At 37.4% G+C, this 15,136-nt stretch overlaps 1 protein-coding gene across 1 annotated transcript in view; it reads right to left on the bottom strand.

Moving 5' to 3' along the window:
- Positions 1-485: 485 nt before the first annotated feature.
- LOC113233274 (nuclear hormone receptor FTZ-F1 beta) overlaps positions 486-15,136 on the bottom strand; it is a 42,632-nt gene continuing 27,981 nt past the window's right edge. The window contains exons 2-14 of the mRNA XM_026468332.1: positions 12,344-12,459; positions 10,704-10,842; positions 8,845-9,029; positions 8,129-8,294; positions 7,136-7,271; positions 5,677-5,815; positions 4,721-4,863; positions 3,971-4,182; positions 3,424-3,560; positions 2,817-2,894; positions 1,196-1,420; positions 751-887; positions 486-621 (exon numbers count right to left, since the gene is read on the bottom strand). Coding sequence (XP_026324117.1) covers positions 486-621; positions 751-887; positions 1,196-1,420; positions 2,817-2,894; positions 3,424-3,560; positions 3,971-4,182; positions 4,721-4,863; positions 5,677-5,815; positions 7,136-7,271; positions 8,129-8,294; positions 8,845-9,029; positions 10,704-10,842; positions 12,344-12,459 — 1,949 coding nt within the window. The remainder of the gene's footprint in view (positions 622-750; positions 888-1,195; positions 1,421-2,816; positions 2,895-3,423; positions 3,561-3,970; positions 4,183-4,720; positions 4,864-5,676; positions 5,816-7,135; positions 7,272-8,128; positions 8,295-8,844; positions 9,030-10,703; positions 10,843-12,343; positions 12,460-15,136) is intronic.

Genomic DNA, 15,136 nt, shown 5'->3' on the forward strand with positions numbered 1-15,136 from the left:
TAATTTAGGTTTGATGTTTTTACAATTTAACGATATTTTTATTTCTTTAGGAATTTCGTTTATTAGGTAAGGTATTATATATTTTAATTTATTTTTACCATAAAGATTTCGATAAGACGGTATCAACAATCTATTACAGACATTTCGCATCTTCATTTCACCACTGTAGGTAGATTGTATACTTTTACCAAAAAAGTGTTCGGCTAGCAGCATATATTTTAATTTTTCATGTATAGGAAGTATTTTGCAGTGGTGGAACAAACTGCGGTAATCGTCTTTATACTTTAATTTAATTTTAGAAGGTACTATAGTTTTTAGTATTCTTAGTTGCATTCCGTAAATTTTATTGAAGGTAACTTAAAAGCCTATTTTTAGGAAATTTATTATGTTTAGTGAAAAATCATGAACACAAAAGTTGTTGTTTAGTATGTTGTTGTTGTTAGTATTTTAAAAATAACCCCGTACTTATAAACACAAAATAAATATTAATTCTGATATTTTTTACCTGACGTGAGCAGCACAATAACTTTCAATGCGACGTATTCGTATCGGTCGACTCGCAATCGTCGAAGGTGGTCGGTAAACGTCAACATTCGTTCTATGCAAGGCGTTAAGCCCAATCTATAAAAGAAACAACACAATTTATGTATAGGTATATTTGACAGGCTTTCACCACAAAATACAAAACCGCAGATTATTTCCATCATTACAAAGGATTTCAATGCAGTTTACAGAGTATTCTATACTAACTTGGCACTCTGATGCAGCGTGATACCGCGTCCTCCACCCACCCGCACCTCTCCAGGTGTGCCGACGCCGCGGTAGCAGCAAGACAGCACCAGCAGCTCGCACCAGCTGTTGATCAGCAGGCAGATTTGGTCGTCGATCTGGGAAAGAAAACAAGTTTAATCACATGCATGTTTCACAAGAGTTAATCCTTTGGAAACATTGTAAATCATGGCCAAATCAACAAAAGTCTGAAGAAACTGAATAACTTCAAAATCTACCATTGGTTTAGTTGCGTCTACTTTCTTATTTTTGTTGTTCTCGCAATCATAATACAAGGAATTCACTTATAATAAATCAGGTAATAGTTTTGTTTGTCCAGCACCTCATTATTACTGTTAATATGTATCGATTTATTTTCATGTAAAATGTATATGCAAGGAAGAATTAATAATAAACAATTACTCACGGAAATATTCTTAAAAAGTGGCAGACTCTTGCACCACTTGACGATCTTATACAGCCGGTGGTCCGCAATATTGCACAGGTCCGCGAGAAAGTCAGGACTCGAGTTCTGAGCAGTGATGCCGCTGGCTGCTAAGAGTGGGTTGGCAGACGGACTTCCCGTTGATTTGCCAAGGTTTTTCAATTCGGACTCGTTATATTGCCACAGGTGTTCTACGTCCATTATTTCCTGTCAACGAGTAAAATATTTTATATTACATCAATATCATTACGCCTGTCTCCCACCGGGGTACCGGGACCTCCATCTGCTACGGTCCTGTCAAACTTTCACCTCCACCACTCCCACCAGTCTCTTCATACATGCCTGTTTATTCTAGGGTACTTTTAACACGGTTTTTTTAAGGACATCTCCAACCTGGTAGAGGCATATAATATCCACATTCACTTTATAAATTTGTGTCGACAATCTACCAACATTCATTCTTTCTACATGACCAAACTACCGAAGCATCCCCGCAAAACATTTATATTCTATTAACTAACTTGCAAAAAATAGCGAGTTATAATTTATTAATACAAAGATCGAACACTTAGAAACATATCCTTCGATCTGGCTGGATTCGAACCAACGCCTTGCAGCAAACCGTGTCAGATGCTTTACTAACTAAGCCACTAAACGAACTAGCGGAACTGACTGACTACAATGATATTCAACTATTTTTGTAAAATTATTCCACTAAACACCGTGTCTTGAACATCGTGACATTCAATAAGCTTAAAAATTAGTTATCAAAGCGACATCTCTGGCCAGCTGCTGGTAGCTGTTAAGGTACCGGACTGAGTGAAGAAATAGATTTCTCACAGATGGCGACACGATAAAAAAGTCGTTAAAAACCAAAATCAAAAAAAATCGTAAGCTCCGCTAGTTCGTTCTGTGGCTTAGTTGGTATAGCGTCGGCCACGATTTGCTGCAAGACGTTGGTTCGAATCCAGTCGGATCGAACGAATTTTTCTAAGTGTTCAATCTTTGTATTAATAAGTGGAGTAATTTTACAAAAATAATTGGATATCATAGTGGTCAAACATCGTTAACATGAAACTTAAAAATTACATTATGGATGGTTCTTTGTTTTCCCTGTATATTGTGAAATACATACACGTACGGGAAAATTAAGTTTCTCAAAACCTATTCCTCGATTTCTGTGATTCTTTCACTAATATATTATCTATATATATCTGGGCAAAACGTGATGTTTAGATAAAATACATTACGAATCATTCTTATATACAGAGCATGGATTATAAACACTTGTTATTTTTAAGTTCAACTTCTTGCTTCGATAAACCGCATTAAACAAAAAATTTAAAAAAATGAAAGAATCATTAAGGGCGAGATTCAGCATCGATAAATTAAGCCAAAAACACCAAATACCACTCCAAAAATAAAATTAGGTAATTTGTTGTCATTTTAATATTTATAGGTATTTTATCGAATAACAACTCTCCCCCTATAACATTTCATGCTTTTTATCTTTGTAAATATCTCTTCATTACATGTTGACATAAGCTCTTTCTAAACTCGATGTAATGAATGCCATGTAGTAAGTAGTAAGATGAGAACATACCTGTAATAACGGAGGTATGTCAGGAGTTAGTCTACTATTACTGGATTCTCCTCGGCTATATGAACCTGGGCCATTTACCTGCAAGATGAGTTGATATATTAATAATGACGTTTGTTTGTTTGCTGACTGTCCCAAACGCATCTATCATGGATGTGAAAATATGCTCTCTTGATTTAAAACAAAATAGGTCGGGAGTCCTACAAGGACCTATTTTAGTGCCACTGCTTTTGTTTAAACACAAAATAGTTTGGGCGCCCTACGAGATGCGGCACTTCTTATCTTCTTAATAGTATAGGTATTTTACAAGGCCCTATTATAGTGCCACTTTTTTAATTGTTTGTAAATTCTGTAACAAGCGCATTTCTTCAAAGAAAATTGTCTGGATCTACAAGAAACTATCCTAGTGCCACTGCTTTATTTCATCTAAAACGCTTTTGGTACCCCACAAAGACAGGTACTTTCTATCGTAGTGCCACTGTTTTTTTTTTCCAAATAAAATAGTCTGTGCATTCTACAATGACGAGTTTTCGGAGTCCTACAAGGACCCATCCTAGTGCCGTTGCTTTTCTTCGTACATGAAATTCAACATATTTTAATTAATACTCACACAAGTAAGACTGGAAGCATGCCGTAGAGTAGTAGGGACATGTGCGGAAAGGAGAGAGCCCGTAGACGATGCACCCGAAAGGGAATACGAGCATTGGTACGTTGACCGACCGCCACGTGTCCTGTCCTCTCGGATCGCTGAAATCGTAAATCAATCGGTAAAGGTGGATTAATGATCAACAAATAAGCAACAATAAATTGAGCATCACAATACGAAACAAGACGCGCAACGATAATATTTTGTTTTACAACTTATCCATAGTAAATGTATGGCATAATTGCATAAACGGCGCGCAAGAGGACTAGCAACACGTGTTGCGCTTTGCCTAGTGAACGGATTTAGATTGCATCTTTATCACTAGTGCAATTTCTTATCACGACATAATTTTTAAAAACATGTGCGAGTGGCAGCCGATCTCTTTTGACTATTTCCAATTGAAAAATAATTGGCCACTTTAGTGACATATTCGCTGTTAATTTTTTTTATTTCAAAATTAGAAGAAGCTTATTTTATATGTATCAATATGGTTGATGATGACGTCACTTACCTTCAAGCTTCATTCCACATCCTAAACACTTATCAAATCGGCATGCAGGGCACTTCTTTCTAGTGGCTACCGTAACGGGACAATTTCCGCCTCGTAGACACATATAGTTCTTTCTATTCTGCACGGTTCGCTTGAAGAAGCCCTTGCAAGACTCGCACGAGAATATGCCGTAGTGGAACCCGCTGATTTTGTCGCCGCAGATTGGGCACGGACTGGAAAATAAAGTCAAATATATAGTGATAATAAAGTTTTAGGTGTTACTTCGACTTTTGCAAATAACTTCTGTTAAAATCTTTTTGACCCGCTCATGCATTTACTTGGTTCTTATGAAAACAAGAAAAAACTTACGTTGCATAATAACGCCTATAATATTATGACATTATAGTTGCAATTTCAACAATAATGGTACTAGCTACGAAAAAAAAGATAACAAAGATACACACTATAAACTTAGGGATACCGAGCCGGCAGCCCTCGGAATGTCTCGGCAGCATTCGGAATGCCTCGGCAACCTTCGGGATGTTTCGACAGGTTTTTACATTTAACGTTACGACTGCTTTGAAGAGAAGGCAGGCGCGAGCAGACGGTACGCTTCGGCATCTTGTGATAAGGCCAACGCTGCATATTTACCGTCATTGTGCGCTTGCACAGGGTTGCCAAAAAACCCCTTTTTTAAATGGACACCTCAAATAGTCACCGGAAAATATCAGTGATTTCTGGTCAGAATACCCTACTGGAGATAAATCTTACCTATTAATCAGCTGTTGTCGGCTAATGCCCTGATGGTGATGCAGTCGCTCGTCAGCTGTTTCCGCGTCTTCGTCGTGAGCGGGCGACGCAGGAAATACCGCGCCGGCAGTCGCTTCGCGGTATACCACATGTGGGTGTCGACCCTGAAAAAATAAAACAACGTTAAGATTACCCGACTTGCCAAATTAGAACAGTATTCTGTACTATGTAGTCAACATAAATGGAACTACTGTTTATCAGTTCTATACGGTTTGATCACATAACAATAAATACAGTAGAAATGTTTAGTTAACGTCTGACGCGTGGCAATTATAGGTCTCGAAAGACCTATTACACCTCAGTCCGCCATTTTCGCTTTGTATGGTATGGTTGTGTCATTCTTTCGTGCCAATTCTTTAAAATCCTAGAAAAGTGCCTATTGCGCTGTTTTGGACTGCAATAATAATAGTCGCACCAAAAATATCAATCACCCTTGGTGGTGCTTCATATCATCGGAAAGTCTTATTTTAATAAATTTTCAATTTCCTGTTTATCGAAATAATTGTTTTGTTACACGAAAGTAAAGCTTATACCCCTGCAATATGGTCGCTTCTTTTGTCGAGAACCAAATTAATAACTTCAATTCGTCGTCGTGCAGCAATTAACCGCTTGATGGCAGCACATTGATTGAAATTTCAATATAATATTAAAACGTCTCGCAATAGGTATTGATGATATTGAACTTTCAAGCTAACGGGGTAAAGTTTAAATTATATTAACAATCCACAATTTCTAATTTCTTCTTTCCAATTTTTTTTTCTTCCGTGAGTTTGATACATCATGTGAGACCACAAAATGATGTATTCAGCCATGACATTTAATATGTCAGCGTCATTTTGTCGCTACGTGGTTTTAGCACTAGTCAATCAAAGTAAAAAAAAATCAATTATTAATATTGTAACATAAGACAAGGTTACCTGAACAGGAGAATGCGTAGGCGAGAATTCGGAGCTGTAAGAGTAGCAGGAGGAGTGTGAAGCATCGCTGTTGTTGCGGGACAGTGACGGCGTGTAGTGTCGCGACGCGCGGGGACTTGCCGATGGACTACTGTAGACACTGTGTGCAAACGTGCATTGTTCATATATAGTTATTAAAAAAAATGTATTTATTTCTCAATTTGATTCAACAATGGTAGATCAGATTCTCCCTTTAAGCAAATGCAAGCCTTGCATAGTATATAAGACAAGTAGAGCAACTCCTGCCTGCTTAGCGCATAAGCGTAGGGTTGTCACATTATTATTTTAGTTGAACCTACAAGTTGTAAACATAATTTAAAACATAATAAGGCGTTCATCATAGTATTCTCGTAAGATATTGAAATTACCTTTATTAGGCAAGATATTTCAGCACGAACCTAGATTTTAGGAGGTCGCCCCTCGCGTCCCGCAATCCGCGCGGTGTAAATTAATATGAATAAAATAAGAACAGGCGGAGAAAATTTGACACTGATCCAACGTCGACAAGCGCCCAATAGCGATTGACAGGGCGGGCGGAGCGGCGTGTCGTTAAACCGCTGGGCCATTTGCTAATTTTGGTATAAATGTGAATTTAATATCTACAGGGTTTCAGTTGTAAAATCTAAATTTAGCAGGTTCGCTGTAGTACTTATAAGAGAAATATCTCCATATGAAAATTATACACAAAGTTAGATAAATAATTCGTTTCAGATTTCAGACTTTTATTTTACACACTTTTCAGGAATTTTTTTACACATTACACGTTCTTTACACAATATTAAGTGCCTCCGTGCGCGAACGGTTACCATACTGGTCTGCCACGCAGAGGTCTCCGGTTCGAATACCACATTTATTGCTCTCGTGAGTATAGGTGCAATTTGTGGTGTTCTATGTGTGTGTCCATGGCACCCGCGACACAGGGTTTCCCTAGCGCGAGGCTTTGAGTGTGAGTGTTAAAATATCCTTAGGTGTCAAGAATATTTTTGTAAGATCGTTATTTATAGCAAATACCTAAACCACTTGATCTGACAAAAGTTTTTCCCGCTTCTCCTCCGGTGAGACTCGCCTTAAATGCAGTATCTACTTATTGATATGTTTATACCAGGATCGCGGGTTGGTATATCGATTATGGGAGTATAATTATGAAATAGAAATAAAATGCTGAACAATCCTGAATTTGAATCACTCTTGTTCAAACCATACTTGTTTCGAACCTTACTTCTACACTTACACTTTCATGCATCAATTTACATTATTGGTTGTTTTATGTTTTTTTTAAATATCAAGTGACGGAACGAACAATTGGTACGACATAAGTTGACAAGTCCCATGTGCCTGTAATTTCACCAATATGTATCTATGTGTGCAATATAATATAATATAGACTGTGTTATATATGATTTCTTGGGGATGCAAGTACCTGTGAGTGTACATTGAGTGCACGGCGGAGTCGGTGCTAGCGCTGGATTGCACGCGCGGCAAACGCCCCAGCAGGGGAGACCCGTGCAGCGCGCCGAGCAGCTTGTCCATGCCGACTGACGGCTCACATTTCAGCTCTAAACAATGAATCGTTACTTTACTTATTACAGTATTTTACTAAATAAACATAGTTTACTTACAAATCAACAAATTCGTAAAACAAAAGCACATGTTTATGTTTTACTATACATATGGGCATTCAAAACAAACAAAAGCAAACAAGAACCACTTTAAAGTCAATGGTGTAGAGCATATTATGTCAAAATTAATACAGGTATGTAATATAAGTAATATGTATACAAAGTTTTGACCTTTTTATTTTGTGTTGTATTTCAATATTAAGAATAAAGGTAGTTTATTTCTTATTCCATAATGGAACGCTTTCTCGAAAAATCACTTAACGTGATAAGGTTAACTATAATTTGTTGATATGAAATTTTAATGAAACACCGACATTGTTTATACACTGTAAATGCGTCTATATCAACATCAACCGACGTTGTAGCGACTCGCAAATAATTTTCGAGATGCGCATCTGTAATACGTGATCTAAATTCTGATTTCACAAGCTTCATCTTCCTAAAAAACTATTCACAAAAATAAGCGTGATATCATTTTTCGTACAAGGCGTTGCAAAATTTATCTTTTGGCAAATATTTTGACTAAAATTCTGTTAACTTAACTCGCAAACAACATAATTAAAATTTCTTATTAAAAAATCAGTAAAACTATATTATAAATAATAAACAGCAGTTAATGTAAAATATTAAACTATTATTCATTTTACATTATAAAAAAAAGACTACAAAGCATACATAGAAAATAAAATTTGGATTATGGTTGACTGACATAAGTCAGTTGGTCACCCCCGGATCCAGGATATGTCACTCTCGTATCGATTATAACAACCAAAAGAAAAAAAATAGTTCCTCACCCGACAACTGAGTTTCCTTCTTAATAGTCAAGTTCTGGACTTCACCAGTAGCCTGTGTCATCATTGGCACTGTACCCTGCTCCAGGATTAAGGACTTGGCGGTGCTGGTGGGCGGAGAAGGCCGTCGAGGGAGGGAAAGGGTCGCGTTGTCTGTTAGAACCGATATCTGAAAATATTAAAAGACAGTTATTGCTAAGTTTTTGGAAGATAATATTAAACCTAATGACGAAGACTTTTAGATATAGATAATAATTGTCTGAGGTCACAAAATATACTCCTGGTTCAAGTTTACTTTATACATAATAATGTATAAAGTAAATTATACTTAATCACTGAATAAGTGATTAAGTATAATCGGATATAGTAATATCAGAATCGAAAAAAAAAGAACGTGGTAAGAGACCTGCTGTAAACACTTTATGTGTACCATGAACCAAAATCAAAATATGTGGAACTTTATATTTGTGGACAAAATAAATAAATAATTAATATTACCGGAATAGAATAATGTCGAATAATCAAGCCTGATTTTTAGGTGTATTATATTATTATTCTACTAGTAAGTTAATTAAATAAGTATCTTATTCATATTAAAGCACCTTTAAAATGACTTTTTGAATTTCAATTTTTTTTTGTTTGAAAGCACAAGAACTACTAGTTCTAATATATTGAGAATAAAATTCTAAATAGGTTTTTGAGACATAATTAGTACTTACTCTATTCATACTAAGACTTCTCTGATGCGGTTGCAGTGGCGCTGTGTACTTCAAGTCGAGCACCCTCTGGTCATCCAGGCTCTGAAAGGGCTCGGTCTTGAGCGGTTCTGTCTTGATGGTCACGTTGCGAAGTGTGTCTATGGAATCGCGGGATGATTGGAGGTCGAGGGAATTGCTGTTTTCATCTGCAAAAGTCGCATGTTTATACTTAGACATAGATAAATTTGTCACACAAATGTTATCACATGTACAGTCAAGAGCACGTCAAGCTTGACACTTTGTTCTTATCGGAAGCGGCATAGAGTTGGATTTAAATTTTAAGTGTCAAGCTTGACGTGCTCTTGACCCTGTAAAATTTCGGATGCGTGATGTATTTTTATTATTCCTTACACCAGCTAGTTATTGGATCAAAAGACTTAGAATGTATCTCAATTAAAAGAGGTTTGATTTCGAGAAGCGACGTAAAAACACGATATATTTTTTCATGTAAAGTAGTCGGTGAGCAGACGAGCTACTTGATGGGAGGTGGTCATCGTCGCCCATGACCGACAGCAATATTTTTTTATAATAATAACGCGCACACTCAACACAGGCCCGCACTAGGGAAACCCTGTGTTGCGGGCGCCATTGACACACACATAGACAACCACAAATTCCACCCAAACTCACGAGAGAAATAAATGTAGGCCATACAAATATTTCTCCCGGACCGGGTATCGAACCTGGGACTTCTGCGTGGCAGTCTGGCATGGTAACCGTTCGCCACTGAGGCAGTTGCAATATCAGGAGAGCTGCCTATGCGGTGCCAGCCTTTGAGAGCCCTGTTGACTCGCTTTTAGTAGTCATAGTGCAAAGGAAATACTTCAAGCGGGAGACTATTCCACATCTTGCGGATTCGAGCACGGAACGAACGTGGATCCCGCTTGGTCTTACAATGCCGGGCATCAAGGATGAGGGGATGGGCTCTACTTCTTTGGCAGGATAGTGGAAACGTAACGGTAACACAGTTTAAAAAGTTCCTCAGAGCACTCCCCTTTATACAAATGGTAGAACACACATGGCGAGCCAATATTGCTATGTTCGCGCTTCTAAGTCGCTTCTCGCGCAAGTCGCATCTTGCAGAGTTAGCACGATCGGACGCAACTTTCGCGTGAAATGTCATACAAGCGTGACATATCGCTATTTTCGCGCTTCTAAGTCGCTTCTCGCGTAAGTCGCATCTTGCAGCGCTAGCACGATCGGATGCGAATTCCGCGTGAACTGTAGTAGAAGCGTGACATGTTGCTATTTTCGCGCTAAATCGCTTCTCGCGCAAGTCGCATCTTGCAGCGCTAGCACGATCTGACGCAACTTCCGCATGAAGTGTCATAGAAGTGTGACATATTGCTGTATTCGCACTTTGAAGTCGCTTCTCGCGCAAGTCGCATCATGCAGCGCTAGCACAATCGGACGTGAATTCCGCGTGAAGTGTCATAAAAGCATGACATATTGCTATTTCCGCGCTTCTAAATCGCATCTCGCGCAAGTCGCACCTTGCAGCGCTAGCACAATCGAACGTAACTTCCGCGTGAAGCGTCATAGAAGCGTGACATATCGCTATTTTCGCGCTTCTAAGTCGCTTCTCGCGCAAGTCGCATCTTGCAGCGCTAGTACGATCGGATGCAACTTCCGCTTGGAGTGTCATAGAAGCGTGACATATTGCTACTTCGCGCTTCTATGTCGCTTCTCGCACAAATCGTGCACTAACGCGCCACCGCTGATGTCGTGTTAGCGCTGTGAACCGACGATCTTCTAGAGAGCTTGTTAAGATACTTTACGAATGCTCATATATTAAAGTGAAGAAGACGATGGATGCATACCATTATTGACACTAGTATCAATGACCATTTCAGAATCAGAAAGCTCCCCCTCCCAGGACATAGGGCGCTCGCGATCGTTGCTCTGGCTATCGCATTGCGTGCCACTCGACGACCGCTTCTTCTTGCTTCGCATGTTTACCTGAAACGCATTAATATTTTAATATTTATAACAATTCGTCGTAAATTGGTTTCATTCAGAATGATTGCATTCTGGTTCAAGATATTTATTTCTCAAAAGAATACAAATTCACCTAGCGAAACATACAAGGTACCTATCCTAAAACTTATACAGAGAGTACGTGTTAACAAAATCTACTAAAATAAATACTCTATTTTCTTATTTGATCAATTGAAATATACTGTCCCTAGTTTACAATTATATAAGTGTGAACTGAAGTAAATACAAGACTACGCAACATTTCTAACTTTCTAAATTTTGTAAAGAGTAAAACCTTCTCTCTCCATATATAATTTAGAGTGCACTACAGGGTCCATAATGCGCTGTTAACTGAGCTTTAAGGCTTTGCCACCCTGTGTAACATTATGGTGAATGCAATGAAGAATCTTTGAAAATCTTTGTGTTCTAGTATAAGAAGAAAAACCAAGGCGCTTATCAAGTATTGTATATCAATGGCCATGGTGACATTTTGATAGCAATAACATTTTTATATAAAGAAACCGACATCAAATATTCGTGGAATTACACCAATTTGCCAAGTTTTATTGAAATCAGTTGCCGGAACCGGCTTCATCGCCCAGTTTACCGCCCTCAGAATAGCGGAACATTTTGTTCAAATTTAAATGGAACCAATGCTGAGGTACCCTCTTTCCAACAAAAAAGAATTATCAAAATCGGTTCATAAATTTATCGCGTAACATACATAATACAAAATACATAACAGCATAACCTCCTCCGTTTTTAAAGTCGGTTAATTACATTATAAGTATAAAAATAAAACATCAATTTTGTGAGAAATTCGTCATCATGTGGAATTTTAGTTACTTTAAGTTTTAAGTTTTTAGTTACTTAAAGGAGGAGGTTCTCAATTGGACTGTATTTTTTTAATGTATGTTACGCGATAACTCCGGCGAAAAATTTGTGAACCGATTTTCATGATTCTTTTTTGTTGGAAAGGGGGTACTTCTATAGTGGTCCCATTTAATTTTGAAGAAAATCATCCACACAATTGCAATGATTATATCTTTTTTTTTAATAATAAGAATAACGTACACACTCAACACAGGCCCGCACTAGGGAAACCCTGTGTCGCGGGTGCCATGGAAACACACGTAGACAACCACAAATTACACCCAAATTCACGAGAGAAATAAATGTAGGGCATACAAATATTTCTCCCGACCCGGGAATCGAACCTGGGACCTCTGCATGGCAGTCCGGCATGGTAGCCGTTCGGCCACGGAGGCAATTATTTGGAGGTTTTTGGTAATGTGTTGTATATCTGAATTCCTTTGTACATTATATATTTCTTTACGATTGCATTATTAATTTACTTATTGTGTATCTCAACGTAACTTGATGTGTTACTACGCGTGGAAGTCGTGATAAATATGTTTTGGACAGATACACTGTAGCAGGTCTGTGAATAATGGGTTGGTGTCGTGTTGGTTAAAATATTCACCTCGTACTGGTGCTGTGAGAAGTCGATTTTGGAGATCTCGGCGTCAGTGGAGTCCTCGTCGTGAGGCTCTGAAGACACGCTGATTCGAACTCCACTAGAGCTGTACGAGAACTGGCCTGGAAATGCATTTAACCTTTAATTTGTTAGTTGTATAGTGATATTTACTCGTATCTATAAATTAGGGGATAATCATGGGAATCTCGGTATCGATAATTTCGAGAGAGTCGGCGATTTTTAGCATTTTCGTCACTCGATACTGACGTTTAAATCTCAGGACTTAAGTCTCGTATTAGATCACAATTTAAATATAATATAAATAATATTATAGCCCTGCCTTCGACACTATTTCTGTCCCGCATTCCATCTAAGGCAGAAGGGGGTGACTGAAAACCAGCGCTACGACTGTCCTGAACAAGAGCACCACCAGCTAGACATCTCCTTTTGCATCCTGTTAATATAATACTTATAATTTCTAGTCCCAAAAAACATTTACATAGCATCTTAAGTGTAGTTGCTTTTCTTTGTTTTTAAGGACTTTATAATCTTATTTTGTTTATATTGGAAGCAATAAAGAGAGATTTTATTATTATTTATTTATAAACAGTATTAAAAAATCTACTAAACCAACAGTATTTTTTATTCTGATTACGTGGACATGGCAACACGGTAGTGGAGCTTAGTATAATATCGCACCCCTCAAAGAAATCTGGAAGAATGGCATAAGTGTAGTTACGTCTAACATGTTTATTGCTCTATTAGATACAGAAAAATATGACCTACACCCTCTCCAATTCTTGTAACTATATCGACTAATATTGTAGATAGACGTTTTTGACGTAACTCCACTGATGCCATTCCTCCATAAAGTGTGCGATATGTGGAGGTTGAAGGATGGTAGTAATAAAATCAGGTCCTATCTACCTGCAACTATATTAAACGCCCTTTATTTCTTACGTGTAAAAATAAAAAAATAACTTCATAATAATTTTGTTTTTAATCATTTGTATTAATAAAGGACTTGATTAAAATATCATATCTGGAGATCTTAATACTTAACCTATAAGTATAGACACCTAATTATGAAATAGTCTCGAAAGTTTGGTTTTTACCGGAAGCTTTCAGACCGCAGTATCGATTTATTCTCGGGACGCAGAAATGCAGATATGATGCAATATACATAGTATACTGTCACTATGACAAAAAAGTACCTCCTTACTATCAAATGGGGAAGATAAATGCACTAAAGTAATCTACAATGTTAATCCAAAACCTTTTTCAAATTCCATACAAATTGATGAAACATCACGTGAATATTTGCATTGGAAGTCGACAAAAATCCGAATTTTAAGTATAATGAACTCCAACATAAAGTTACCTACATTGGGTCTGTAATTATTATTTATTTTTTTTGTGCATAATTTATTTTTACAAACAAATAAACGTTTCCGGCTCTTTACTGTAATGGTCACTGGACGTGGACATAGCTGTCAGAAAAACGCTCAAAACCGTCTGAATTTATTGTATATTGTTAGTGTAAGATTTTTTATATAACCTCAAGTGACGCCTGATGGTAAGCTACACGCCTGTCCATAACAGTTATAGTGCCACTCAGAGCTTTAAATTGCAAAGATCTGAGGGGCACTACCACTGCGCCCGTCACGCTGAGACATAAGTTGACTAGTCCCATGTGCCTGTAATTTCACCAGCACCCTTACCCTTCAAAACCGGAATACAGTAATGCTGATATTACTGCTTGGCGGCAGAAATGATAAGATAGTACTACCCTGGACGAACTCTTTCACAAGGCGCTCTACTGCTTCTAAAAATTTAAATTGTACCTAAAAAAGACGTAACAAGAATTTTAAGTACATGCTTTTCATTTTTGACTAAATATTGCATTGTTTTTGTAACAATTTTAATTTTGAATTACGTAAAGGTACTTGGTGCAATGGGCTGGTATCCGCAACTCGACGACAAGGCGCCTATTTTGCGTAAAGGTAAAGGTAACTTCATTAAGTTATTTGCATGAAAATTTCTTAATTAATAAAGATATTTATTCGTACGTATAAGTAACGTATAACTAAATCGAGGCGAGTGCCAGAACCGAATTTGTTTGCATTTCCTATCTAGTTCGACCCCCTCCTGTGGATTTATTGTGCGACGCTTTGTAATACATGTAATATCGGTAATAAGAACTAATATAAAAAATATGTATGGATATCGTTTTTTTTTTCGCAAAAACAAAATATTCAATTCGGTACAATAGTCAAACGGAATGTTAGGGAAATGAGAATTGGGAACCGGAAACTCTTCTATGTATCAAATTAGTGAAACAATAAATGATGTAATGAAAACAATCGTAACGTATTTTCAGACAAATGAAAAGTTTTCGGAGGTATAAAACCTGTATGTAAATCATGTTTCGAGCTTCTGATAGGTAATTATTCGTAAGGTCTGCTGGGGATCGTTTCAGAACTTTACGATAACTCAGTTGTCGACCGATTCCTTTTGATACGATCGAACGCCAAACTGTCGTATTCGAAACCGAACCGAAATAACGTCACACCCGTACAATTATTCGAGCTTCTCGACCACCAAAGCTACAAACTTTATTCAGAACACAGTTATCGAATGAAAGTTACCGAACGTCCTATTGTTTACAAAGCAAGAATGTAATATGGATTTTCACTTATTATTTTAAATAAAGTCTGAATTTTGTTCAATTTTATTAATTTATTTTAATGCATTCCTATACTTTAGGCCTTTAAAGTCTTAAAAATGTATATAAAAGGA

The sequence above is a fragment of the Hyposmocoma kahamanoa genome, unplaced genomic scaffold (assembly GCF_003589595.1).
Source record: "Hyposmocoma kahamanoa isolate Upper Pololo Valley unplaced genomic scaffold, ASM358959v1 78, whole genome shotgun sequence".
NCBI classification, from domain to species: Eukaryota; Metazoa; Arthropoda; class Insecta; order Lepidoptera; family Cosmopterigidae; genus Hyposmocoma; species Hyposmocoma kahamanoa.